Consider the following 27078-nt stretch of genomic DNA (forward strand, 5'->3'; position numbering starts at 1 on the left):
AGACAGAGAAGGGAGAGAGAGAGAGAGAATGGGAGAGTAGAGGAGAGAGAACAGAGAGAGAAGAGACAGATGACGAGTACAGAGTGAGAGGAGAACAGAGCAGAAGAGACATGAGAGAGAGAGACGCCGAGAGATTGAGAGAGAGAGAGAGAAATGCGTTGCACAGTTCAACTGAACAGCTAATGTGGGTCCAATTAACACACTCTTCATATGCCTCATACACTTAAAGTACCCATTTAGTTTTTAAAACCCAAAACAGAGAGAGTGAGTGAGTGAGTGAGTGAGTGAGTGAGTGAGTGAGTGAGTGAGTGAGTGAGTGAGTGAGTGAGAGAGTGAGTGAGAGAGTGAGTGAGTGAGTGAGTGAGTGAGTGAGTGAGAGAGTGAGTGAGAGAGTGAGAGAGTGAGATGAGTGAGTGGTGAGTGAGTGAGTGAGTGAGTGAGTGAGTGAGTGAGTGAGTAGAGTGAGTGAGTGAGTGAGAGAGTGAGTGAGTGAGAGAGTGAGTGAGTGAGTGAGTGAGTGAGTGAGTGAGTGAGTGAGTGAGTGAGTGAGTGAGTGAGTGAGAGAGTGAGTGAGTGAGTGAGTGAGAGAGTGAGTGAGTGAGAGAGTGAGTGAGTGAGTGAGTGAGTGAGTGAGTGAGTGAGTGAGAGAGTGAGTGAGAGAGTGAGTGAGTGAGAGAGTGAGTGAGTGAGTGAGTGAGTGAGTGAGTGAGTGAGTGAGTGAGTGAGTGAGTGAGTGAGTGAGTGAGTGAGTGAGAGAGAGATAGAGAAGCTGTGTGCAAGTGAGAGAAAGAGCAAGAGAGAGTAGAAAGCACAATGTGCCCACGGCTTTATTGCAATGCAGGTTGGAGATTTGCATTTCGATAAGTGTGTACACTTGTGTTACTGAGACGAGGCATAGAACAGAGCGATCTTTTGCCATAAAAAAAGTTGAACCAGGGAAATGTAGACCGAGAGAGAGAAAGAACGACCGAACAATGAGGGAAGAGGAGAGAGACAGGGTTGAGAGAAAGCAAGAGGGATGAGAGAGGATATAGGAAGATGGATAGAGAGGCAGAGCAAGAGAGAGGGAGAGAGAACAAAACAAAATCTAATCTAGCTTCACCCACCATGTTGGGGAGTGTGGGGAGAGAAGGGGGAGGTGAGGGAGGGGGAGGGGGGTGACATGTTCTAAAGCTAAATGTAAATCCATCTTGGACAGCAGCTATGATTAATGAGTTCATTTTGGGGGGAGAAATTGAAATGTGAGAAGGCGTCCTTGTCATGGTGGTGTCTTGTTGATAAGGGCTGTGAGAGAGCGAGGCAAGTGGGTGTGAGACGGGTGGTCTTCTCTCCTAGGGCTCACACTTCGGTCTGGGGTGGGGTATCAATAACAACAGCAGTGTTGCCATCCTGGCCTGCATGTTGGCATTCATTGTAATGAATCTTGCCCTGGAGGCAGCTCTGCAGAGAGGTCACTAGCTGGCACAGCCACAAAGTCATCAAATCTGATTTTAAACCTAACCCTAACCCTAACCTTAACTCTAACTTTAACTACACTGCTAACCCTAATGCCTAACCCTACCCTCATGTTAAGACCAAAAAGCCTAAATATATATATATATATATTACGATACAGCCAATTTTGACTTTGCAGTTGGCCCATCTAGTGGAAATTTCTCAGTTCTGCTTCAGGGCAAGATTCATAATAATAAACATCAACCTGGTCCTGACCTGGCCCAGTTACCCTCCCTACCTTATCTCTCCTCACCCACCTCTACTTCTTTATAAACCCACAATCTGATTTGTTCTCTTTACAATTTCTTTCTTAATGAATTTCGCTTCCCCTGTTCTTTAATCTGTCTGTTGGTTTTAGTTAATACATAATTCAATTTGATTTCCATCGCTGGGTGTTATAGCACCAGACTAAACCATTTCTGAAATCATGTCAAATATTTTCACCTGGGCTTGATTGAGCTTGTCTTGCTTAAAACTTCTTAGGGATAGGCGGGACACCAGCCGACAACATCCGGTGAAATTGGAGGGCGCGCAATTCTAATAAATAATCAAAATATTAAACATTCATGAACATACAAGAAGGGGGTATATCATCTAAAACCTTAATTTCTTGTTTTAATCTAACTGCGTTGTCCGAGTGTTTTCTGTCCAATGCTACCAATTATATGCATTTCCTGGCTTCTGGGCCTGAGTAACAGGCATTTTACGTTGGGCATGTCAGTCAGACGGAAATTCAGGAAACTAGACCCTTTCCCTTAAATTGGAACCAATAGACATGTCGGAAAAGTTGCCAACCCTGCCCATTTGGCTCTGTAGGCAGACTAGAGCAAACTCTAAGCTTATTTAAAAGATTTCAAATAGTATTTTAACCCAGGGATGTCTGGGATGTTGTAGCGGTCAGGTAGGCCCTGCTGTCCCATTCATTCATGTGGTCCTGGCCTGTTGTTGGCAGGGACCGTTCACACATGCCGTGCTGCTGGACCGCCACCCAAATTATCCCATCAGACTGCGGTGAGGCCTGTGTGTGTGTGTGTGTTGCTGTGGCTTGCTGTGTGGTTGGGAGAGCGGCCTAATAGTGTCATCCACAGAGACTCTGCGCTGAGTTATAATATTGGATTTCTGTTAGGGTGATGTGCTAATGTTAGCACTGAGCCTACTCCTGGGGCTACAAGACTGTACTTCTCTCTCTCTCTCTCTCTCTCTCTCTCTCTCTCTCTCTCTCTCTCTGCTCGTCATGGTTTTCACCCCTTAACACTCTCCAACCATATGCACCATGGGTAACCCTATCAGGGACCCGCTGTGAGGTGGCCCTGGTGCACTGTGGGTGACCCTGTTGGAGGCTGTGATGTGTTGTGATGAGATGTGTTTGGCCCTGAGGTACAGACCTGGGTTCAAATAGTATTGGGTTTCTTTCAAATACTTCATCTGCTCTTGATTGAGCCTGCCTAGCGCAATGGAACCACTGGAATAATCAACACAGTGCAAACCCTGCCCAACGGGCTCTCCAGACTGAAGCAATTCACTGTTTCAAAGTATTGGAAAGAACACAACTACAATATGAACCCAGGTCTGCTCAAGTCACTGGTTTGTTGATTTGTTGGTTGGTTAACCCTGGGGGCTGCTGTGTGTTCTTGGTGCCACTAGCCCCAGAGACCTGCAGGAGACCATGTTCCCCTTGTCTTGATGAGTCCCTTTGAGGACCACTCTGTTTGGTAAGAGGATGTAAGGGCTCACTTGAGATGGATGGAGTGTGACATCACCAATGTGCCAACCAGCATCACTGTGCCATGGGAGAGAGAAACACACAATTCCCATGAAGACATGAGGAACCAACAACGACTGGGTCATTCTCTGTGTACCTCCAGTCAGACCGATATGAAGAGAGGACTAAAACTGAGCCTTTGTCAGGGTTTTAGAACAGCTGTGTGGTAACTTAGCCACTTGTGGAAGGTCTGATGTTCTAAACAACAATGAAATAGCTGCAGTCTGACATTTCAGCACCATGAATAGTGGGAAAATATGGTTTCTGATATTTGGAGTTCAGCACCACATTGTAGTGGACAGCGTATTGGCAATGCAACATCACTGGCCACTGAGAATACCCCATTAAATGAGGGAAGAGGCCTACAAGCAAGACGTCTAGAGGGGAAGGCTCTCCATGAAGTCCCCGCTAAGCTGTTCAGCAATATTGTTTTTGAATGTTAAAACTTTAGAATTGTTAGCAATGCTTTATAGCAAAAGTGGGTAAAAGTTTAGTAAATCCGATAAACAGCTAGTGACAAAGTGGTGTGGATTTAGCCTGGTACATTTAGGGTAATTAAGACTTAGAAAAACATAGTATCTGTCAAAGTTCAGTATTCTAATTTTTTTTAACCTTTATTTAACTAGGCAAGTCAGTTAACAACAAATTCTAATTTTCAATGACAGCCTAGGAATAGTGGGTTAACTGCCTGTTCAGAATGACAGATTTGTACCTTCTCAGCTTGGGGGTTTGAACTTGCAACCTTCCAGTCATTAGTCCAACACTCTAACCACTAGGCTACCCTGCCAGCCCGGTTTGATGAATACGCTCAACTGAAGAATGGTTAACAATATAACAGAGAAATGAACTATATATGTATTTAAAGTGCTTTCCTATTGGGTTAGACATGCAGTTTTTGTTGATGTATGGTCCAGTACGCTACAACAAAGACCTAGACCAGGCCATCAAAAACCTATTTACCTGTAAATGGAAGTTAGGATGGCATTATAGCCACATGAAATACTGTAAAATGGGTTCACACAATAAAACATGTTTTCCAGCTGATTAATTGTATATTACGTACACAAATATAATCTCTTTAGCTTTTAAATTGTTCCACCAATAACGCAATCTAAATCTAGGGATAAATAATGAGATTTAATAATAACTTCGATTTGCATTATTATTATTATTGTTGTTGATGTTATAACCCCCTTGCTATTGTTTGTTTTTGGGTCATTTCTGAATTACAACTCTATATTGCAATAACCTGGCCAAGCAGAAACCTGAGCAGCACGGCGTCTGGCTCACAGATAACCTTTCATCCCCATTTTCACTGCGTTTTCTGCGCTCTTGCTCGCTAACCGCGGAGATTTAAAGGGGATTTGGAATTAAATAGCTGGTGTCTGTAACGTGGTGGGGGATTTGACTAGCTTTCACCCGTTTTTATTCACCGCAGCGCTCTCTCTCTCTTTTCCCGCAGCTCATCGCTGCTTGGATCGTGGTCTGCCAGGGGCTGCAGAGCCGTGCCTATCGACTCATTCAGCACCAAATGCGTGTGTGACAGACTCTCTACCTTCGCCATTTTAGCACGGCTAAATCCTGACATGGTAAGTCCGACAACTTCCTTCATTCATTTATGTTAGGGTATCCGAATCGAGGTGCTTGTGTATGTATCTCACGGGTTTAGTGGAAAAGGGCGTCATTGCCATTCGGTATCAACAGCACCCTCGCGCGCGCCCGCCCTCTCTCTCTCTCCTCTCTCTTGCTTGCGACATGCAGATGCCATTCAGCAAGTGCTCAGTGTGTTTTCAAATAAATAATTTGGGCATCTTTCAAGTCGTCCCACCGAGCAGAAAATTGAGATTTGTGTCGACATGACACATTTTAGTCGAGGTACATTCAGTTTATATATTCCAACTGCAAAATGACCGTGTTGACTATTGATTTGCACACATTACCTGCTGAATAAGAAATTGTTAGTCTATGTGAACAATTATTTTAGGGTTTTAGATAAGCTATTATTATAATCATGTTCAGAATCCTTGCATATTTCATGTGAACCCTGTCCAATGTAACAAATGAATATAAATGAAATAATATTTTCCTGCACATGTCTCTATTGGAATGCTGCTATGCTCCATGCATGCTGCCTAAATATTCTCAAATGATGCAATAACATATAATGGGTCTGAAATAACGGAATAAATCATAGATAATCACTATTTGATTCCAGCTGGAGATAAATAGATGTGTTGATATGACAATAGCTGTACCAAACCCTGCAGAATTCCAGTGATGGCTCAAACCGCTCAAATGTGGCCCAGTTTCTGAGGCGAGATGAAAAGCCCAGTACTGTCATTGTGAGGAAGTGTTCATTCAGAGCGATTAGTTATTATTAGACTGGAAACTGCCTCTGAAGCAGTTGTTCACTAGTTGCCCTGGTAACAGCATGGACGGGCACCAATGGCTCTTAAAGCTATAGAAGACCCTATACTAATTCACCACCACAGCCTTTGTGCTGTGTGGCCTAGATAGAGGGAAGGGAAGAACGCCTAGATAGAGGGAAGGGAAGAACGCCTAGATAGAGGGAAGGGAAGAACGCCTAGATAGAGGGAAGGGAAGAACGCCTAGATAGAGGGAAGGGAAGAATGGATGGATAGAGGGAAGGGAAGAACGCCTAGATAGAGGGAAGGGAAGAACGCCTAGATAGAGGGAAGGGAAGAACGCCTAGATAGAGGGAAGGGAAGAACGCCTAGATAGAGGGAAGAGGAGAACGCCTAGATAGAGGGAAGGGAAGAACGCCTAGATAGAGGGAAGGGAAGAACGCCTAGATAGAGGGAAGGGAAGAATGGATGGATAGAGGGAAGGGAAGAACGCCTAGATAGAGGGAAGGGAAGAATGGATGGATAGAGGGAAGGGAAGAATGGATGGATAGAGGGAAGCGAAGAACGCCTAGATAGAGGGAAGGGAAGAACGCCTAGATAGAGGGAAGGGAAGAACGCCTAGATAGAGGGAAGGGAAGAACGCCTAGATAGAGGGAAGGGAAGAACGCCTAGATAGAGGGAAGGGAAGAACGCCTAGATAGAGGGAAGAGGAGAACGCCTAGATAGAGGGAAGGGAAGAACGCCTAGATAGAGGGAAGGGAAGAACGCCTAGATAGAGGGAAGGGAAGAATGGATGGATAGAGGGAAGGGAAGAACGCCTAGATAGAGGGAAGGGAAGAATGGATGGATAGAGGGAAGGGAAGAATGGATGGATAGAGGGAAGCGAAGAACGCCTAGATAGAGGGAAGGGAAGAACGCCTAGATAGAGGGAAGGGAAGAACGCCTAGATAGAGGGAAGGGAAGAACGCCTAGATAGAGGGAAGGGAAGAACGCCTAGATAGAGGGAAGGGAAGAACGCCTAGATAGAGGGAAGGGAAGAACGCCTAGATAGAGGGAAGGGAAGAATGCCTAGATAGAGGGAAGGGAAGAATGCCTAGATAGAGGGAAGGGAAGAATGCCTAGATAGAGGAAGGGAAGAATGGATGGATAGAGGGAAGGGAAGAATGGATGGATAGAGGGAAGGGAAGAATGCCTAGATAGAGGAAGGGAAGAATGGATGGATAGAGGGAAGGGAAGAATGGATGGATAGAGGGAAGGGAAGAACGCCTAGCTAGAGGGAAGGGAAGAACGCCTAGATAGAGGGAAGGGAAGAATGGATGGATGGATGGAGGGAACGGAGGGATGGAATACCATTCATTTACCCCTCCTGGGCCAAAATATTCAGACAGATGCGACATTTACTCGTTTCAGATATGCATGTGGTTTTTACATGGCGGTTCCAAAATGCTACATCAAAAGGAGGGGATAAGGATGTGCACCTGCAAGCAATGGACAAGCTTGATTTGATGGGTCTTAGGGAAGCAAATAAACACGCCAGTCTTTCGCCCTGAGAATCTGCAGCTGTGTGTTTGATGTTCTGTATCTCTCTCTTCTCCATCTCTGTCTCTCTCTCTCTTCTCCCTCTCTCACACTCCCTCTGTTTTCCCCTCGTCCATCCTACAGCTACGATTATTCAGCCAGGGGGGGATGATCTTGGAAATGTGTGTTTGTGTGTGTGTTTGTGCACCTCTGCAAGATGTTTACAGATCATCACTTGCTATACACACACAGAAGCAGTTGCTATCCTTATTACACACAGCTGCACACATGCATACGGTTACACATACGACACACACACACACACACACACACTGTTTATTTGGCGTGTGCTTGTGAGATGGGCAGCAGTCGTAGTAGCATCATGTGTTAATAGCACTCCGCAAGTGATTGCTGCTTCTCCCTGGCAGGACACAGTGTCTCCCCCTCATTCCTCCTTCCATCTCTACCTCTATTCATCCCCCTCTCTACCTGGGCACTCAACAGGCCGTTTCACAGCAGTGTCGCAGTCTGGGGGCTTTTAGATGCCCTAAGGGAAGCATATTGTGACAATTATATTCACCTGGTACTGTGCCAGGAGAGAAGGGCACTCCTTTTCCTCCCCCTCTCTCTCTTCCTCCCATTCCTCCCCCTCCCTCTCTTTCATCTTCTCCCTCCCTTCTTCCCTCCTGCCATGCTAGTGGGGTTGTGAGACAGCCATGGATATTGAACTAGCTAATTATTCCTGCAACAACACTTGCCACATTCTGAATGGCGCATCCCCTCTCCTCTCCTCTGTCTGCAGCTAGCCTCATACAGCCCCAGAATGACAAACACCCAGTCTCTCACTGTCTCTCCTCTACCCCTTTATACCATCTTCCTCTCCCTCCTGCTTAGTCATTTTCCCACATCCTTTTCCTCTGCTGCTTTCTCTGCCTCTCTCTCTCTCTCTCTCTCTCTCTCTCTCTCTCTCTCTCTTTCTCTCTTTCTCTCCACATAGTAGGTCTCTGTCCCGCCCCTTTATCACTCACTCTCTTCATCTCTCCTCTCCTGTCTTCTGTAATGTTACCACGTTCAGTCAGTCCTACTCAGCTGCAGGCTGTAGAAGGAGAGAGAGAAATTCACTGCAGTCTTATCAAAAGGCTCAAACTTGAACCCAGCAGGCTTGTGTTTTTGGGAATAGGATGTGTGTGTGTGTGTGTGTGTGTGTGTGTGTGTGTGTGTGTGTGTGTGTGTGTGTGTGTGTGTGTGTGTGTGTGTGTGTGTGTGTGTGTGTGTGTGTGTGTGTGTGTGTGTGTGTGTGTGTGTGTGTGTGTGTGTGAGAGAGAGACAGACAACTCTTTGTAAGAATGTCTCATGGGTTTGTGAGTACGCAGTTCACACACCTACAGACCTGCCTTTGAAAATGTAATCCATAGCAGACCTTTAGATAGTAAGACATAGATCAACTAACTCAGCAGAACCACAGAACAGCTTTGTGTTTCCCATTATATCAGAGAGACTGTTCCTCATGCTGTAGCTACACCACGACTCATTCATTGATTCATGTTCATTTAGAAGCTATCCTACTTGGGTTTGAGTCACATACAGTCAGACACAGAGTTCAGTGAAATGTCTTAATCACAGCCTGTTAGTCTGACTTCGGGTAGCCTTCCACAAGCTTCCCACAATAAGTTGGGTGAATTTTGGCCCATTCCTCCTGACAGAGCAGGTGTAACTGAGTCCGGATTGTAGGCCTCCTTGCTCGCACACACTTTTTCAGTTCTGCCCACAAATGTTCTATGGAATTGAGGTCAGGGCTTTGTGATGGCCACTCCAATACCTTGACTTTGTTAGTAAGCATGGGGTCATTGTCTATTTGGAAGATCCATTTGCGACCAAGCTTTAACTTTCTGACTGATGTCTTGAGATGTTGCTTTAATATATCCACGTAATTTTCTTGCCTCATGATGCCATCTATTTTGTGAAGAGCACTAGTCCCTCCTGCAGCAAAGCACCCCCACAACATGATGCTGCCACCCACGTGCTTCATGGTTGGGACGTTGTTCTTTGGCTTGCAAGCCTCCCCCTTTTTTCTCCAAAGATAACGATGGTCATTATGGCCAAACAGTTCTATTTTTGTTTCATCAAACCAGAGGACATTTCTCCAAAAAGTATGATATTTGTCCACAAGTGCAGTTGCAAACCGTAGTCTGGCTTTTTTACGGCGGTTTTGGAGCAGTGGCTTCTTCCTTGCTGAGCGGCCTGTCAGGTTATGTCGATATAGGACTCGTTTTACTGTGGATAGAGATACTTTTGTACCTGTTTCCTGCAGCATCTTCACAAGGTCCTTTGCTGTTGTTCTGGGGCTGATTTGCACTTTTCGCACAAAAGTACGTTCATCTCTAGGAGACAGAACGTGTCTCCTTCCTGAGCGGAATGACGGCTGCGTGGTCCCATGGTGTTTATACTAGCATACTATTGTTTGTATAGATGAACGTTGTACCTTCAGGCGTTTGGAAATTGCTCCCAAGGATGAATCAGACTTGTGGAGGTAAAAAAAAACTATTCTGAGGTCTTGGCTGATTTCTTTTGATTTTCCCATGATGTCACTGAGTATGAAGGTAGGCCTTGAAATACATCCACAGGTACACCTCCAATTGACTCAAATGATGTCAATTAGCCTATCAGAAGCTTCTAAAGCCATGACATCATTCCATCATCTGGAATTTTCCAAGCTGTTTAAAGGCACAGTCAACATAGTGTATGTAAACTTCAGACCCACTGGAATTGTGATACAGTGAATTCTAAGTGAAATAATCCGTCTGTTAACAATTGTTGGAAAAATGACTTGCCTCATGCACAAAGTAGATGTCCTACCCGATTTGCCAAAACTTTAGTTTGTTAACAAGAAATGTGTGGAGTGGTTGAAAAATGACTTCAACTGTATATGCACCCTATCAGAAGGCAGTTTTAGGTCAACTCTGGGATAGTGTAGCCTCTTCCGGATGGGAAGTCTCTGTCTCTCTGACTAGGTGATTGCACTGTACGCAATTCACATCCCACATCCCAGCTCTGCCATTAGTGGAGACAGAGAGGGCTGTAAGAGTTACTCGGTCTCAGCGGACATTGTTCCATTTGGCTGCACTCGTAATCTTTTTCCTTCAGACAGAGAGAGCGAGGGGAACTCACCGCAGTGCAGATTAATCAAAGGATTTAATTAATTTGGCCCTCTAGCACACATCAAACCTGGAAACAAGACAGACTATAAACTCCAATTATCTTCTGCTTGAGGGTGGAATGCCCAACCATAGAATAGACACCCCTCCTCTTCTCCCCCCCATATCCCTGTTATAAGACTGGTGCTCTCCCTTCCATCTGCTTCTCACCTCTAGCTACCCCAACACAACCTCAACCCCCCCTGCACCCCAACCCTCCACCCCTATCCCTTTCCATCAGACCCATTCACCTACATCCACCCCCCAACACCACCTCTAACAAACTTTAGCAAAGACAGCTGCCCTTAGAACATGTTTCCTTTTGGAACACATGACACGTTTCATCAAGCTAGTCTTCTAGAGTAAGCAGACTTCATTAAGCAACACTCCTGAACATGGGCTTCTTGAACATCCTCTAGTCTACAGGTCACACCCACATGTTGGATTTGGCTCGCTTTAGCACTGCTGTGTAGAGCACATAATGTTATATTGAGGAACGCAGTCAACACACACGCCTGGCCTGCATTGGGAGAGTGGCATGCCCAGGAGGACATGCATGGGAGCCTGCAGGCTGCACTGCTCCCTCAGATAGATACACTGTCTGCCAGCTAGATGCTTTCACTCTGTTCAGGCCAAAGCAGGGAACACTCGTCAGTCAGTGCTGCTAAGCATGTATGAGTCAAGTCTGGAAATTGTGTCAGAAATGCACACACGCACGCACTCTCTTAAACACACATACACACACACACCAGTGAGATGCATAAAGCAGACGCAGGGTCAGTGGGTTGCTGCAGTCTTCCTTCCCTCACTGCTGCTGCTGCCACGCTACCGTACCGACATCCTGCATCACCATGGCAACTAAGATAATGGCTGCTGCGGGAACATGGAGACGGCGACCTGTTGTTGTTGATGCTTTTACAGGAGGTTTTGATTATCTTGCTGTGTTTCATAGTAGAATGTTTGGATCTGGCTGAATCAGACTACACGTCTGACAATATAATCTGTCAAAATGTGCTTCATGGCCTTCAGCTAAGAATCTGTGTAGTGATTCACCTTGGAGTCACCTTGCTCTCCATATCCAGCCAAGGCCCAAACAGCAGCCTGCCTGCCAGCCTCTCTCCAGCTCCCTGCTCTCTTTATCAGATACCAGATATACCTACCTCTGTGTGTGTGGCTACCGGTCCTGTGTGTGTGGCTGTGTGGCTGTTTTAGCTTTGCAGTCCTGAACCAGGAGAGTGGAATAAATAATATTTTCCAAAATAAGGAGAAGACAGCTTCTGTACGTTCCTTTACAGTCCTAACAGTCTGTGTGTTGACTATATGTGTGTCTCCTGCAGAACATGGATAAAATGCAGCTTCCCTCTGTGACGCTGATGGTGGGCTGTGGAGTCTCCTCTCTCACCTTGCTGCTCCTCATCATCATCTATGTGTCGGTCTGGAGGTGAGAACACATTGACTCTGGTCTTGTGTTTCGAGTGGTATCTGAGTAGTTACTATGCCCAGCTGACCTGTATTTGGCTGGTTTGGTTGCACATCCTCCATAGTTGCTTGAACCGTGCTGGAAAGGACAAAGTGGACTAAATCTGAGCCAGCATAGTGCGGTTCAGGTTGGCTTGATAGTGTAAAAAGGCTAGAGCTTTTGAACCATTTAAGTGAAGGAAGAATGGGTGTGGTTGTTGATGGTTTACAGTCAACTGGGAAAGGTGTGGACCCCTCAACATGTTGTCTCTCCTCAGGTACATTCGCTCCGAGCGCTCCGTCATCCTCATCAACTTCTGCCTCTCCATCATCTCCTCCAACGCCCTCATCCTCATTGGTCAGACGCAGACACGGAACAAGGTAAGAGCCAATGAACAAGCTGTATCTCACCACGTACTCTCTCAAGGTCTTGTAAAGATGCTTTATTCACATCTCTCCATCTCTTCTTCTCTTCCCTGTTCCCTCTTTCTACCCCTCTCACACTCTTCTTTCTCCGGCCTCTTCTTCTATTTCTCCCTCACTCTCTGTCCCTCTCTTCCAATCTTGTGTTCTCTCCCTCTCTCAGGTGATCTGCACGCTGGTCGCTGCTTTCCTGCATTTCTTCTTCCTGTCGTCGTTCTGTTGGGTGCTGACAGAGGCGTGGCAGTCATACATGGCCGTGACTGGCCGGCTGAGGAACCGCATCATCCGCAAGCGATTCCTGTGTCTGGGCTGGGGTGAGGAGGCTGAGGGGGGGGGGGGGGGGGTCAGTTTGATCTGTTTCTCTGTCTGTCCATCTGTGTGTCCGTCCCATCCCTTCCCAGTACTGACCCTTCCCCCTCCTCCTCCTTAGGTCTACCTGCTCTGGTTGTGGCAGTCTCTGTGGGTTTCACCAAAGCTAAGGGATATGGCACCGTCAACTAGTGAGTCTGCTGTCCCTGATATTGTTGCCTTGTGTCTCCCTTTGTCTAGACAAGTGTAATTCTGTCTCTCTCTCTCTGTATCGTTCTTTCTGTGTACCTCTATATCTCTTTCTTCTTCTAAACCTTTCCTTATTGTATTAGCTAACTGTTTAAAGAGCATTTAAGACGTGATACAGAATCCTTATATTTGGGGGTTGTATTTGTGTGACCTGACTGCTGGTATCTGACTTGACCTCTTCCTCTCCTCGCTCTACCCCTTTTCTGATGCCATCTTTCTTTCTTTTCATATGTCTTTCTCCTTCCTTCTCACCTGCTCATGGTGTCACTCTCTCGTCCTGCCTTTTTCCTTTCCTCCTCCTCCCTCTCTTCCTCTTTCTCTCTCAGCTGCTGGCTGTCTCTGGAAGGTGGTCTGCTTTATGCGTTTGTGGGACCGGCTGCCGCTGTAGTCTTGGTACTTCCTATCTCTCAGCCTCTATTTGTCTGAGAAAACTTTGTTGCTTTACTGATCTGAGATGAACATTTAGCCACAGAAATATGTCAGATACTGTAAGGCTTATCTTGCCCTAACCATAAACTTACCATTTTGGCTTAATGCAGTCAACATACTGTACTACTATTGGTTTTAGCCAGTCAATAGATTGTACATTATCTTAACTAACATCTTCATCAACCATGTATAGTCATCAATGGACCCTATGTGCAAGGTTGCTACCACTTGACTAACTACATGTTATTACCTTGACTTAGCACTTACAACTTTATATATATATATATATATAGGTTTGATATGTAAAGGTATTGTGTTTAAGTGTTTACATGTGGGACTGACATTCACATGCATGTATCATACTCTATCATTTCTGTAGTCCCATGTCAGACTGACAGAGTGGTTGTAGAGTTGTTCTCTGTATCTGGCTGCTTCGTTCACATCTCTCTTTTCTCTCTGACAGGTTAACATGGTTATCGGGATTCTCGTATTTAACAAACTGGTGTCCAAAGACGGCATTACTGATATGAAACTGAAGGAGAGGGCAGGGTATGCCTTATCCTACCACACATCCATCTCACTGGTCCACCAATCACCAGCCTGGGGGCATACGCTTGGGGGCGGGGCTAGCGATGCCATTGGCTCTCGCGTTTAGAATGCAGGGATCTAAGAAAGAGTCCGATGAGGAAATTGATAAGAGCTATTTTATTTGGGGGGGGGGGGGGGGGGCAGAATTTAGAAACAGGGGAGATAACAGAATAGGAGCACAGACAAAATGAGAGAGGGAGAGAGAGTAAGAGAGAGCGAGAGGAGAAATATAGTGAGAGCAGAGAGAGGGAGGGATGAGAGATATAGCGAGAGCAGAGAGAGAGAGGGGGAGGGGAGAGTGGGGGAAATGAAAAGGAGCAGATATTGAAAGGATTATGTGAATGTTTTCATAAGACACAGTGATCAATGATTGGAAGATTTGTAGAGGATGAGGTCTGACAGAGAGGGATTGAAGAAGAGAGCAGCGAGGGAGGGAGATATAAGAAAAGGGAAGATGAGAAAGAATGCAGTGGTTATCGGACCCTCTCATTAAGAAACAAGATGGCGCATCAGTGCTCATCTCATGGCTATCATATTGGTTTCATTATACTCTGCCATATACTGTATGTTGCTTTTACACATTCACTCAGCTTCTCTTCATTTGCAGGTGTTGCTATATAATGTACATTTCTGTATATCCATCTTTCTCATTTATTTTGTTTGGTTGATTGTTTTATAGGGAAGGGGAGCAGGGGCCCTATGGGTATAGAGTAGAGACCTCAGAGATCACTCAAAGCACACGATAATGTCATGTGTTGGATTTATTGTACACCGCTAATGCTGTCTCTATGTCCATAGAAATGTGTTTATTTTCCGTTGCTTTGTTAAAAAGGCTACTCACTATAGTATGAAACATACTCTGTCTGATACATCTGTTGTGTTGGAGATTTTACTACAGCCATTTGGGCATTTCCAAGCTCCTGCTGAGACGGGATGAAAGGTTTTCAACCTACTTCAACCATGTGTACTTGCCTTAAAGGCTGCCTTGTTTATACTTACTACTGCTACTTAATACATGTGCAGTTCAATACACGCCAACATTGTGAGAGGTCATGACCTTTAGTCCCTATATAACCCCAGGGTTGACCTTTGACCTCTCGGTGTACCCTGCTCCCCCCTTTTCGCAGGCTGCTGTTCTGTGCCCTCATTGGCGATCGTTAGTACATCCAACTGTGTTGTTGTTTATTTATGTATTTATTTTCTCTGAACAACATGTTTGCCTCTCTGCAATGATCTATTCTTGAACTGTACAAGTTTGTTTCTTGCTGTCTGAAACGTTCTTTTTGAGTTTGCACAGAATCCCCCCTCTCTCTCACTCAGGGCTTCTCCTCTCCAATCAGGAACACCTCAATCTCAGCTCCCCCTTTCCACCTCGTCACTGATTCGGTAAAAAATCTGCCTCACCCACTGTTGTTGACTGTATTGGCTATCAGCCCTGCTCATGGCCCACCCACTAAATCTCCTCCCCCTGGCAGTAGTGCTCTCTGATTGGCTTAATATCCCCTCCTTACACTCTGATTGGCTTAATACCCCCTCCTCACACTCCCCAACTAGTAGAATTGTAGAATGTCTTTCCCTGCTATCAATATCCCAGCTTCCATCTAAAACCAGCTAGACAAGAACTAGATGTATAGAATAACTATAAACATAAACTGCAGTGCAAAATCTAGAACACGGTTGTGATCCATAGATCTGTTCAAAGTTGTCACATTACTAAGATACAGAATGAATAGTGACAGAAGTATAGGACATGGCACAGAGTAGTATATGACAGGAAGTGTGTATGTTCGTGTGTGTTTAGATGAGTGAGTCTGTGCTTTGGCCTGTGTGTTTGTGAGCATTCGATTACACAGTGGGTACTGGGGGGTTGTTTAAGGGTTGTTTTACACCGATGTTACGCAGCAGACCACTGGGCTATCAGTGATGCCTGGACCGAGGGGAGAGGGGGCAGAGGTGGCACAAGAAGATGGATACATACACAACACAGTAGGATACCATGGTATTCTCTGATATTATACTCACTGTTTGGGCCCCCTCTGCTCCCTCACAGCTTTCGCAAGGATCAGGTTAAGCATACGTGGACTGAGGGGTGGAGGGACTGTAGGAAGGGGGCAGGGTGGCACTGCAGAGTGGATATGTGGAAAACCGAAGGGTGTTAGCCTCTTTGCCCCCTCGCATGCCTTTCAATACCTAACATGTTTAATCAAGATAATTAATGATCGCTAGATGATGCGCCTAATGAGGCACGGCGTACCGTGGCTCCGCTCTCTCATATCTCAGAGATTTAAATGTACCCTCGCTGCCTGGCGAGGCTCTCTCTCTTTCCTCCACCCCTAAAATTAGAGGCTAATTGGATGGGAAAATGGAAAGACAGGAGAGTAGAGGACAAGACAGGAGAGAAGAGGAAAGGCCAGCTGTAAAGCCATCCAGGCAGAGCTGGCAGGGTGTACTGTTTTCTTGTTCTTCATTCCAGGAAGTGTTAGCACTGTGTTAGGAGGTTGCTGTTCAGTTACTTTAACCCTAGTTGTCACTATACAGACTGGCTCCTCCCAGGCTCACTGGAAAAAAGTGGCAATTGTTACAGAGTGGACGAATCAAGTGAAAGAAATACCAGTAAACTGGGTAAGCTTTGTACCCTTGTTTGTCGACTGGGAACCACAGGATATCACATATCGAATCTCTTCTACCCACATTGTTGAGACAGAACAACGAAGTGAGCATTTAGCTGAAGAGTATTGCTTGTTTGATTGAAGACCTGGATTTGATTTGAGCAGGTCTATGTGTCCCTGTGGATATGAGTGTTTCCTACTCAGCTTCATTCTCTCTCACTGAACTCTCTCTGTCTCCTACACATCATAAAGACAAGGGAAATGGTGTTGTATTTCAAAAGCTACTGATTGCTTTTTAATATCACAGCCTATGGCAGAAGGGGGGGGGGGGGTGTTGGTTGTATTGCCTTTTTACTTGAAATGGAATTTGTTATAATGTGATTTTTAATCCATCTGTCCAGCGGCTATATGGAATCGATGGTTTAATTGTTGTTTTGCGAGCGGCCATTTTGTGACACTGTTCTTCTCGAACTCTGTTTCTTCTAGATGTGTGTTTCTTGTGGGAGTATTTTAATCTAATGAAACAGCTTTCAAGCCATTGTGTTGAAGTATGGATGGACAGTTTATTGTTGCATCTCGTCCTGATAATAATCTCAGTAATCACATACCCTCTCGTGTATTATTTCTCATACAGTGTGTCATCCATGATGAAGAGGCATTGTAGAGATTGTACTGTGTCTCTTACTTCCAGCCAGGCAGAGAGAGGCAGGCCACAGCCACACTGGGCTTTGTGATGTGATGAGAGGAGATTAGATGACAGCACAGACACTGGAGAAGTGGGGTGACACAGAAATAGACTGCTAGATGGGAACTGTGATGATTCTCTACAGTATTCGTGGATTACAGTACCAGTGGAGAAACAGCTTCTCAGGAAATCTTTAGAATTCATTGTCTATCCTTTGTGCTGTTTTAATACAGCCATGCAGAAACACACACTCAACGTACACACATTCAAAGATATACACCTGGTAATGAACACACATAAACACACTGTTAATTGGTTAATTGGAGATTTAGGCTAAGAGGCCTGTCACGACTCACTACTTTGAGTTCATTGTTTGTGCGTACGTGTGTTTGAGTGTTTGTGTGTGTATGTGGGTGCTTGCATGTGTGTACATGCCTACATGAGTGTGTGTGTGTGTGTGCATGTGTGTGTGCATGTGTGTGTGCGTGAGAGCCTTAGCAGGGTGTTCAGTAATGCCTGTATAAAGTAATCAGTCTGACCAGTGAGGCGTAGGGAGAAATAACCAGGGGTGAAAATATTCACAGCAATTACATTTAGGAAGCTAAATAAACAACGCAACTGAGACGCAAAGCATGAATTGGCACATGAAGTGTCTCTAATTAGACATTTGCTTTATTCATTTATTAGAATACCATCATTATTTAGCTGAATGCACATAAATGAAGGATTCAACAATGTGAATAATAAGATGAAGAAGGGAAATATAATGTGTATTCATGCCAGTGCACATACAGGTGCCTGGCCAATAAGAATCAGACCTGCACAAGTTACACATGTATCTCTCTTTTTACATGTTAGTCATTTAGCAGACACTTATCCAGAGTGACTGACTGGAGCAATTAGGGTTAAGTGCCTTGCTCAAGGTCACATTGGCAGATTTCACCTCTGGGATTCGGTTACTGGCCCAACCTCTGAACAGCTCGGCTACCTTAACCACTTATGAATCATATTTTGAATCACTAGTTTGAGCGACATCATGTGCAACAGTGTCACTGCACTTTTCTGCACAGACTCAAGATGATTAGAATAATGCAGTAGTGTCTTTGTTGACTTGATTATCCCACTCACTCTGTGTTGGTTAGGATCCCCTATACGTTTGTTGTGTTCACATAGTAGGAGCAGTGATCAATCATTGAGGAATAAATTAACCCTTAGTGACATATCCACCCATGTGGTTGTGTATCTTGTCCGGCCCAGCCCCCACACATACCCCTTAGCCCTGAGAGAGAGAGAGAGAGAGAGACAGAGAGAGGGAACTGTGACTCACTCTGAGTGTAAGTGTGTGTGTGTGTGTGTGTGTGTGTGTGTGTGTGTGTGTGTGTGTGTGTGTGTGTGTGTGTGTGTGTGTGTGTGTGTGTGTGTGTGTGTGTGTGTGTGTGTGTGTGTGTGTATTTGTATCTGTGTGTATTATGTTACAGTGTGTGTTAATTTGACTACTTTGCAGTCAGATGACAGTACCACTGTACAATATGACGCTCAAATGTGCCAAGTGCGGAGTTATCTCGTCGGCTGACGTTTCTACCACAGCTACCAGTAACGCCATGTTAGTCCTGCTAATTATTTACCCACATATTCTATACTGCTTTCTTTACCTCTGTTTCCTTTACCTTGATATGCCTCCTCTACTTCCTCCTCCTCTTGTTTATATATTTTTGTTTCCCCCCTTCTCGTTCCCTCTCTTCCCCTGTATCCTCGTGAGAATCATTGGGAATTAGTTCTACAGTGCTGTTCTTGTAAGATATGGTGTGTGCGTGTGTGTGTCTGTGTGTAGCACAGACAGCAGAAAATCAGCTTTAATATAGGCCAGAGTAAACTGTGCAAGGCTCAGTGGCTTTCAGCTATGTAATGCCCCCAGGCTATGGATGGATACTGCAACTCTACATCTGTATCCGCATGGAGGAGGTTTTCATGGGCAGTGCACTTGACTTATCAATTAGTGTGTGTGTGCGTGTGCGTGTGTGTGTGTGCATGTACTTTGGGTTTCTGTTGCCAGGCCTGTGTAGCTATATTTTATGTAATGTGTTCTTCAGTGGTGTGTGTCTGAATGCTTGGGTCTGTTTTAAACAACACCTAGAAACCTTTCATTCCATCAACTCAGGACAGAGTTAACAGGTGGACATGTGAAACAAAGACTCTGAAGAGTTGAGGACTTAGGGAAAGAAATGCACATGTTGATAAAGGAGAGAGAGACAGAGACATTGTCCTGTAGGAACATATGGACCAGAAGACAAGTCCCTGTCCACTTAATCACACCTCTGCCCTCTGCCTCTTGCGTTTGTCTTTATGTTCCGTTTCTTTGCTTCATTTCACTTTTGTTCCTCCTTTACTCACCTCAGCTCCTCCTTTTCCTGTTGCACTTGGTCTCATATGTTTTATTGACACATCCTAAACGTACATGCATATTGTATATGTCAGTTATGGAACATATATTTCAATTGATTATGGATGTATGTTTTTGTGTGTGATATTAGCATATTTACGGTAGCTACTGTAAGTATATGTAAAACATCAGGCTATATACCTATACCTTGTTATAGGTTTATTATACTGTACATAATCATTTCAACAACGAGGGCAACATGCAGTACATAGATGCCTTTTTTAGGAGTAGATATTGTATGTATTAAATTTGACACGCTTCTATTGTAATTAGAAAGTTGCATGTAGTTTTTAGTATCATTGAATCCCATGACTGTAGGGCTGACCCTGGGCTGCTGTTCCCCTCCCATCCTCCAGGGCGTCGCTGTGGAGCTCCTGTGTGGTTCTGCCTCTCCTGGCCCTCACCTGGATGTCTGCTGTCCTGGCCATCACCGACCGACGCTCCTCCCTCTTCCAGATCTTGTTCGCTGTGTTTGATTCGCTGGAAGGCTTCGTCATCGTCATGGTGCATTGCATCCTGCGCAGAGAGGTAAAATCATTAGTTACCCTGTTGTCACTCTGACACATTTCACCTTGATGATACTCTGTCACAAACTCTTTTTTTATTCATTATTTGTAATATTATTATTTTATTAGTTATTTTTATTGGATGGTTGTTGAGGCCCTTTGCTCCACTAGGAGCTAAAAGGGAAACGTTGATTAAGTAAACCAAATCATTGGTTGTTTTGAGGGTGATGTGGCAGGGAGGAGGTTGAGCAGACAAAAACCTGACCATGACATTGAAAGGTCATGACCTCTGTGTTTATTATGGTGTACTGTAGGTTCAAGAGGCAGTGAAGTGTCGGGTAGTGGACCGCCAGGAGGACGGGAATGGAGACTCAGGGGGATCTTTCCAGAACGGACACGCTCAGCTTATGGTAGTACCAATGGAACGTTATTCTTCATCTTAAACAATGTCTAATATACTTGATTTGTATTACATGCTCTTTGTTAACAGGTTTTCTATACATTTCTTTTCTTCATTAGACTGATTTCGAGAAAGACGTCGACATGGCTTGCAGAGGAGGTAAGAGTACCGGCAAAAAAAAGAGTGAGTTTATGCAGTCTGTTCGTCTGTCAGTCTGTTCGTCTGTCAGTCTGTGCGTCTGTCAGTCTGTCAGTCTGTCAGTCTGTCCGTCTGTCAGTCTGTTCGTCTGTCAGTCTGTCAGTATGTTCGTCTGTCAGTCTGTTCGTCTGTCAGTCTGTCAGTCTGTCAGTCTGTCCGTCTGTCAGTCTGTTCGTCTGTCAGTCTGTCAATATGTTCGTCTGTTCGTCTGTCCGTCTGTCCGTCTGTCCGTCTGTTCGTCTGTCAGTATGTTCGTCTGTCCGTCTGTCCGTCTGTCCGTCTGTCAGTCTGTCCGTCTGTTCGTCTGTCAGTCTGTTCGTCTGTCAGTCTGTCTGTCTGTCTGTCCGTCTGTCCGTCTGTCTGTGTCTGTCTGTCTGTCTGTCTGTCTGTCTGCCTGTCTGTCAGACCCTATACAACTCTCTCTATGCATGTGGATTTTTCTTTGCGTTCTGTCATTCAAAAGTTACACTTGCTTTTCCCTCTCTGCTGCACGCGTATTGTGTGTTAGCAGCACCCTCCCATTCCACTCCTCTCCGCCCGTTGTCAGACCACGGCCGCCACAGCAGGCGCCCCTTATGAAGCGCAAAACACTGTTTTGACATGAGATGCACCACATTACTGCAGCATAACGCAATTTAGCCATTTGGCAATAGGGTGGTGGTGTGCGAATCAGTGCTGAGCAGTAATATGAGGATAAATAGTGTTGTCTGAGTCTCCCACATCTTCCCCCACATCCACCGGCAGGCGGGCCGGCCGTGCTATAATTAAGCACCCACCAACAGTGCAGCATCAGATAGAGGCTCTCCTCTGATATCCGTTAGGAGCGGAAGGGAATCTGATTATCTCCCGAGACAGGATATCAGGAAAAGCATCTGGAGCAGAAACGCCATTGAGACGCGAGACACAGCAGACAAGCCCACTAAGGAGTGAAATGACTTTTTCTTTGTGTGAGTGTGTGTGGAGTGGTGGGGACTGGGGAGTGATTGTAAGATATTTTGTCATGCTGACAGGAAGTTGTCTGATGCTGTTGTCTAGCCCTGTGCTCAATAGTGAGATGCACACCACAGCAAGTCAGCAGTTGCAGTGAAACAGGGTCACAGAAGTTCAAGGAAGGCAGTAGTCACTAGTTCAATCAACAGTGGGAAGGTTTGCACTCATTCTATAGCATGTCCAAGTCTGGGCATCTTGAGAGTCACCCTCTCTTTATCTCTGAGTTTTGCGTCCTCTCAAATCTCTCTCTCTCTCTGTCACTCCCTCTCCTTCCTCCCTCTCCCCCCAGGTACTCTGAAGCGTTCCTCTCTCCAGGGTGATGAGAAGCCATCCTCCCAGCCCCTGACCCTTCAGAAGGGCTCTAACTTCAACACCATGCCTGCCAGCATGGCCAAGGTCCACCTCCAGAATGTGGCAGACTACCCCAGTCATACTCTCACCCTGCGCAGGGAGAAGGGTGGTGCCACCAAGGGCATCAGCACCGAGCTGCCGGGAGCCAAGTCCATCTACATCTGTGACGGGGAGCTCTTTAAACAGCTGGATGGGGAGCTGTCTCCACAGGGGACAGGGGAGGCCGGGGGGCCTGAGGGCACAGGGTACATCATCCTGCCTAACAACAACAACACTGGCACCCTGGGGCGGCCCGGAAAGGGCAGCAAGGAGGACACGACGGCCAAGTACAACATCAGCATTGAGCAGCAGATGCCCCAGACCAGACTCATCCACCTGGCCAACTCGGCAGGGGTGGAGGGCGTCCCGGGTTTCGCGCTGAAGAGCCTGCCTGCAGACTTGGTCAGTGTCTCCTGCTCGGAGAGGGAGTCGCCCGTCCACAACATGCAGAACGTCTCCGGAGAATCCCACATGACCAACAGCATGTGTGAACAGGGTGATTCTGGGAACTCTGGAATGATGTCCAAGAGCGAGACCGTGTCCACGCTCTCCATGAGCTCCCTGGAGGTAAGACACACACACACACACATACACACACACACACACACACACACACACAGACACACACATAGACACACATACAAACACACACAACCCCATGTTCTCACCAAATGATGGGACAGGTGTTCCTGAAATCAGCCAGTGCCGTTTCCTGTCAGTATGTGGTGGCACTGTATTCATGGCATTGAGTTTCTGTTGCGATATATTTATAGTCGATATCATTTTCTGTGTAGTAACAGCACTGTAGTGGCAACATGTACTGAAATATCCCTATCTTTCCTGGCTCGACAGAACACCTAGATCTTTAAAAAGGTCAGGTTTTAGTATTCTCTCCTTGACTGTGCCAGTCCAGTGGGGGAGCTCAAACTCAGACTGCTACACTGACCAGCACACACCCACGCACAGCTAGTCGTGCCAAGCCAGCCAGTGAGATAGGCAGCCAGTCAGATAGGCAGACAGTCAGACCTCTCAGCCTGCTGGTGTCTTTTCACCTCAGGGCCAAACTCGCTCCCCTCCCAAAATGCTGTTCATGCAAGGTCGCGGCTGCCAGGGCAACCAACAACCAACCAGCCTGAAGGTCAGGCCTTTCTTTCTCTGCTTGCTGACAAAGGTCACACGATCACAAGCTGTTTACTGCAAGGATTCACGCCAAGGGTGTCAGTATGAACCAACATGGACGCTCAGTTATTTCATGAGTCATTGTTATGACTGAGAAACTTTCTCAGTCGTTTTAACTGATTTGAAAATAACAGTGAAACAGAGTGAAATGCCGAGGAAGACATCACCATTTTGTCTCGTCAAATTCACACAGCATATAGATGACAGCAGAATGTATCTTTTAATCTGTTCCTCATGTCTTTCTCCAGAGACGAAAATCCCGCTACGCAGAGCTGGATTTTGAGGTAATTTCAGACTTGTGGACTGCATTTCTTCTGACATAATGTCTTACTGGTTTGACAAACTGTCTCTAATGTCTCAATTCTGCTTCAGAAAATCCACTAGAATTGACATAATCCCCTTTTCTTTATAATTATGGTGCATGAGACTGCATAGCAGATCATATACAGTAGTCTATCTAAGCTTTGTAGACATCTGTGGTGAATGAATGATTTTTCTATGATGGGTGTTTTTTATTTGTTTGGTCCATGTAGAAGATCTTGCACAAGCTATGTTGTTGTTTAAGGAGGATTGATGCTGATGGTGGATTTTCCTATGTGATTGTCTCATTTAGAAGATCATGCACACACGGAAGCGTCACCAGGACATGTTCCAGGACCTGAACAGGAAGATCCACAGTGCAGACCAGGACAGGGCGTCTCCGCCTGGCGATGGGAAGGCAGGGAAGAGGTGGAGTGTGTCCTCAGCAGGCAGCGACAAGACCATCATGAGCGTACGACACACTGTCTCTCCCATGATCTCTTTCTCTCCTTCTGTCTGACTCACTCTCTCTTTCTTCCCCTTCACCTTTTTTTTTACCTTTCTCTTTTCATGTCTCCCTCTCCCGCTCTCTCTTTTTACCATTCTATCTCCATGAATAGCACCTCTCTCTCTCTCTCCCTCTTTCTCTCTCTCTCTCCTTCTCTCTATCTCTCTCTCTCTCTGTCTCTGTCTCCTTGTCTCTGTCCTTCTCTGTCTCTCTCTCTGTCTCTTTGTCTGTCTCTATTTCTCTCTCTCTCTCTGTGTCTCTCTCTCTCTCTCTCTCTCTCTCTCTCTCTCTCTCTCTCTCTCTCTCACTTTCTCTCTCTCTCTCTGTCTCTCCCTCTTTCTCTCTCTCTCTCCTTCTCTCTCTCTATCTCTCTCTCCCTCTTTCTCTCTCTCTCTCCTTCTCTCTATCTCTCTCTCTCTCTCTCTGTCTCTGTCTCTGTCTCCTTGTCTCTGTCCTTCTCTGTCTCTCTCTCTGTCTCTTTGTCTGTCTCTATTTCTCTCTCTCTCTCTGTCTCTCTCTCTCTCTCTCTCTCTCTCTCTCTCTCTCTCTCTGTGTCTCTCTGACTCTGTGTCTCTCTGTGTCTCTGGGTCTATGTCCTCTCTCTAGCTCTCTTCTCTCTGTGTCTCTGTCTCTCTGACTCTCTGTGGCTCTGTCCTCTCTATCTCTCTTCTCTATCTGTCTGTCTCTGTATCTCTATCTCTCTTTCTCTCTGTCATCTGTTGATGATTTAGTTTTGTTCTCTGGTTCACCTGTTCTCCTCTCCTGTCCATCCCTCTATCCAACAGGACAAGCAGCAGACACCCAGTAAGAGAGCCTGGGAGGGCATCAGGAAGACCCAATCTCCTCCATCTTGGATGAGGAAGGAACTGGAGCCCTTGGCGGCCTCTCCCCTGGAGCTGCAGAATGTGGAGTGGGAGAAGGCCAGCGCCACCATCCCTCTGGTGGGACAGGAGCTCATGGACCTGCAGACAGAGGTGTGAGACTGAGACAGAGAGCAGCCAACCCCGTCCCCCAGCCCAGCTCTCAGACAGACAGACTTCGTCCCTTCTCGCAGCTCCACATCTCAATCTGGGAACCAACGACCAACGATCAATGACCAACGAAACGGGCAGTGGTGAGAGAGAGAGAGAGAGAGAGAGAGAGAGAGAGAGAGAGAGAGAGAGAGAGAGAGAGAGAGAGATATAGAGAGGAGAGAGAGAGAGAGAGAGAGAGAGAGAGAGAGAGAGAGAGAGAGAGAGAGAGAGAGAGGAGAGAGAGAGAGAGAGAGAGAGAGAGGCTCCTTTATGTTAGGACCCAACTAAGAGAGAGAGAAGGAAAGAGAGAAGGGACAATGGCCTGTTAAATGGGGGGGAAGAGAACAGGTTTGCAGTGCATTTTGTTAAATTTTCTTATTGCTGCTGGAATCAGTTTTTTGTTTACTATGTCAGAAAGTCATATATCTGGTCTGTTATTATTCACATTATTACTTCACTGGACACATACTTGAGTCCCTCTCTCCTCCTGGTAGATCTCTGTGGATGGTTAGCCATGTTTGGTATTTGGGTGGTGTAGGTAGTGTAGATTAAAAGGACAGACTGCAACTGCCTATGGACTCACTTCACCAGCCTGCTAACAGATCACCTGGACCAGCCATACAGTTCATGTTCCAACCAAGCCTTTAGGCAATGGACCTGGTCTGGACAAGACCTTCACCCAACATACAGTTCATGTTCCAACCAAACTACATGTCCAGTACATGTCCCAAACACGCCTAGGCAGTGGAGGAGGCAGACTGCTGGACCATAACCATGTGCCTCTCCATGCCAACTAAGAGCCCCCCCCCCCCCCCCCCCCCCCCCCCCACACTCCACTGCAGTGTCCCCACCCCCTTGACAGGAAGGGAGCAGACCGATGACATCACAGTCAGTCAAAGGGTGGAAAACCCTCCCATTGGTGGGGGCCATAGTGACATCAGCATAGACCAACAAGGATGAGATATCTCATTTGCGGATGCCCTTAATGACATCACAGAAAGCCGAGATGGCCATATCTCGTTGGTGGAAGCTTCTATAACCTCAGCAGAAGCCAAGGAGACAGTGTTTTGATATGTTGATTGGTTGCTTGGTGTACAAGCAGGCTTGGTACATTTGTGGCAAATATAATTCTGCTTGTTCGGTAAATGCAGGTGGTAAAAAATGAAGGATACTCATGTCACAAAGTATATAAAGAATTATGCTTAATAATGACAATGGAAATGAATAAATATAAAAATATATATGATAAATACTGTATAGGACATGACAGAGGTTGTGACTGCAGTATGGGGTTAGGATTAGTTGCACACAGAGAAAGCACAAGGCTCTTTTGGAGTCCTGTTGTACAGCAATGTAATTACTTCAACAGAGTTCTACAGAATGAATTTTAGCCTATAAATATCTTTCTTACTGTGCTTGGGGATTATTGTTCTCATTATTATAATTATGGCACCCTATTCCCTATGTAGTGTACTGCTTTTGACCAGGTCAAATGACAGGAATTAACACCAGGTTAAAAGTAGTGCACTATATAGGGAATAGGGTGCCATTTCGGACACATCTTATGATTCCCCTCCCATCCTTTTCAGGGTACTGGAATATGAGTGTTCTGTAACTCCATGTAACAGTGTGTGTTTTGGTATCACTGACTGTCACTCCTTCCTCAGATCTGTACGTGTCTGACATGAACCCTGGCCTCTGTCCCCTGACCTTTAACCTCCACTGCCCCTCCACCTTTTTAGTTCACAGGGGTTGACTCTTTGTTAATGTACAGTTTTCAGAGCACAAAATGAATGTGTCACATTTCTAATAAAAGTATATCTATATAATAAACTATCAGTTGTCCTGGTGCGTTATACTGACAATATTCGTAATATATAGCCTATTTAATCGCCTAGAGTCCACTGACTCACCGCTGCGTAAATCTAAATTACATAGCAAAAAACTCCCCATCAACATCAGTCAGTTGAAACTAGAGATATCTGTTTTGTTGCATTGGATGCTTCTCAATCCACCACTTCCCCCAGTGTTGCACTTCCTCTTCTGTGGTGAAAGGTGGCAGAGTTAGAG

At 45.7% G+C, this 27078-nt stretch overlaps 1 protein-coding gene across 1 annotated transcript in view; it reads left to right on the forward strand.

Annotated features, from left to right (window-relative positions):
- adgrb1a (adhesion G protein-coupled receptor B1a) overlaps window positions 1-26842 on the forward strand; it is a 116290-nt gene extending 89448 nt beyond the window's left edge. Inside the window, exons 19-33 of the mRNA XM_031787052.1 lie at window positions 4719-4845; window positions 11672-11775; window positions 12071-12173; window positions 12379-12529; window positions 12646-12715; window positions 13100-13166; window positions 13666-13751; window positions 18589-18687; window positions 19881-20052; window positions 20345-20440; window positions 20550-20613; window positions 21908-22575; window positions 23436-23471; window positions 23801-23959; window positions 24781-26842. Coding sequence (XP_031642912.1) covers window positions 4719-4845; window positions 11672-11775; window positions 12071-12173; window positions 12379-12529; window positions 12646-12715; window positions 13100-13166; window positions 13666-13751; window positions 18589-18687; window positions 19881-20052; window positions 20345-20440; window positions 20550-20613; window positions 21908-22575; window positions 23436-23471; window positions 23801-23959; window positions 24781-24975 — 2197 coding nt within the window. The 3' untranslated portion in view covers window positions 24976-26842. The remainder of the gene's footprint in view (window positions 1-4718; window positions 4846-11671; window positions 11776-12070; window positions 12174-12378; window positions 12530-12645; window positions 12716-13099; window positions 13167-13665; window positions 13752-18588; window positions 18688-19880; window positions 20053-20344; window positions 20441-20549; window positions 20614-21907; window positions 22576-23435; window positions 23472-23800; window positions 23960-24780) is intronic.
- The last annotated feature ends 236 nt before the right edge of the window (window positions 26843-27078 follow it).

Source organism: Oncorhynchus kisutch, linkage group LG13 (assembly GCF_002021735.2).
Source record: "Oncorhynchus kisutch isolate 150728-3 linkage group LG13, Okis_V2, whole genome shotgun sequence".
Taxonomy (NCBI): Eukaryota; Metazoa; Chordata; class Actinopteri; order Salmoniformes; family Salmonidae; genus Oncorhynchus; species Oncorhynchus kisutch.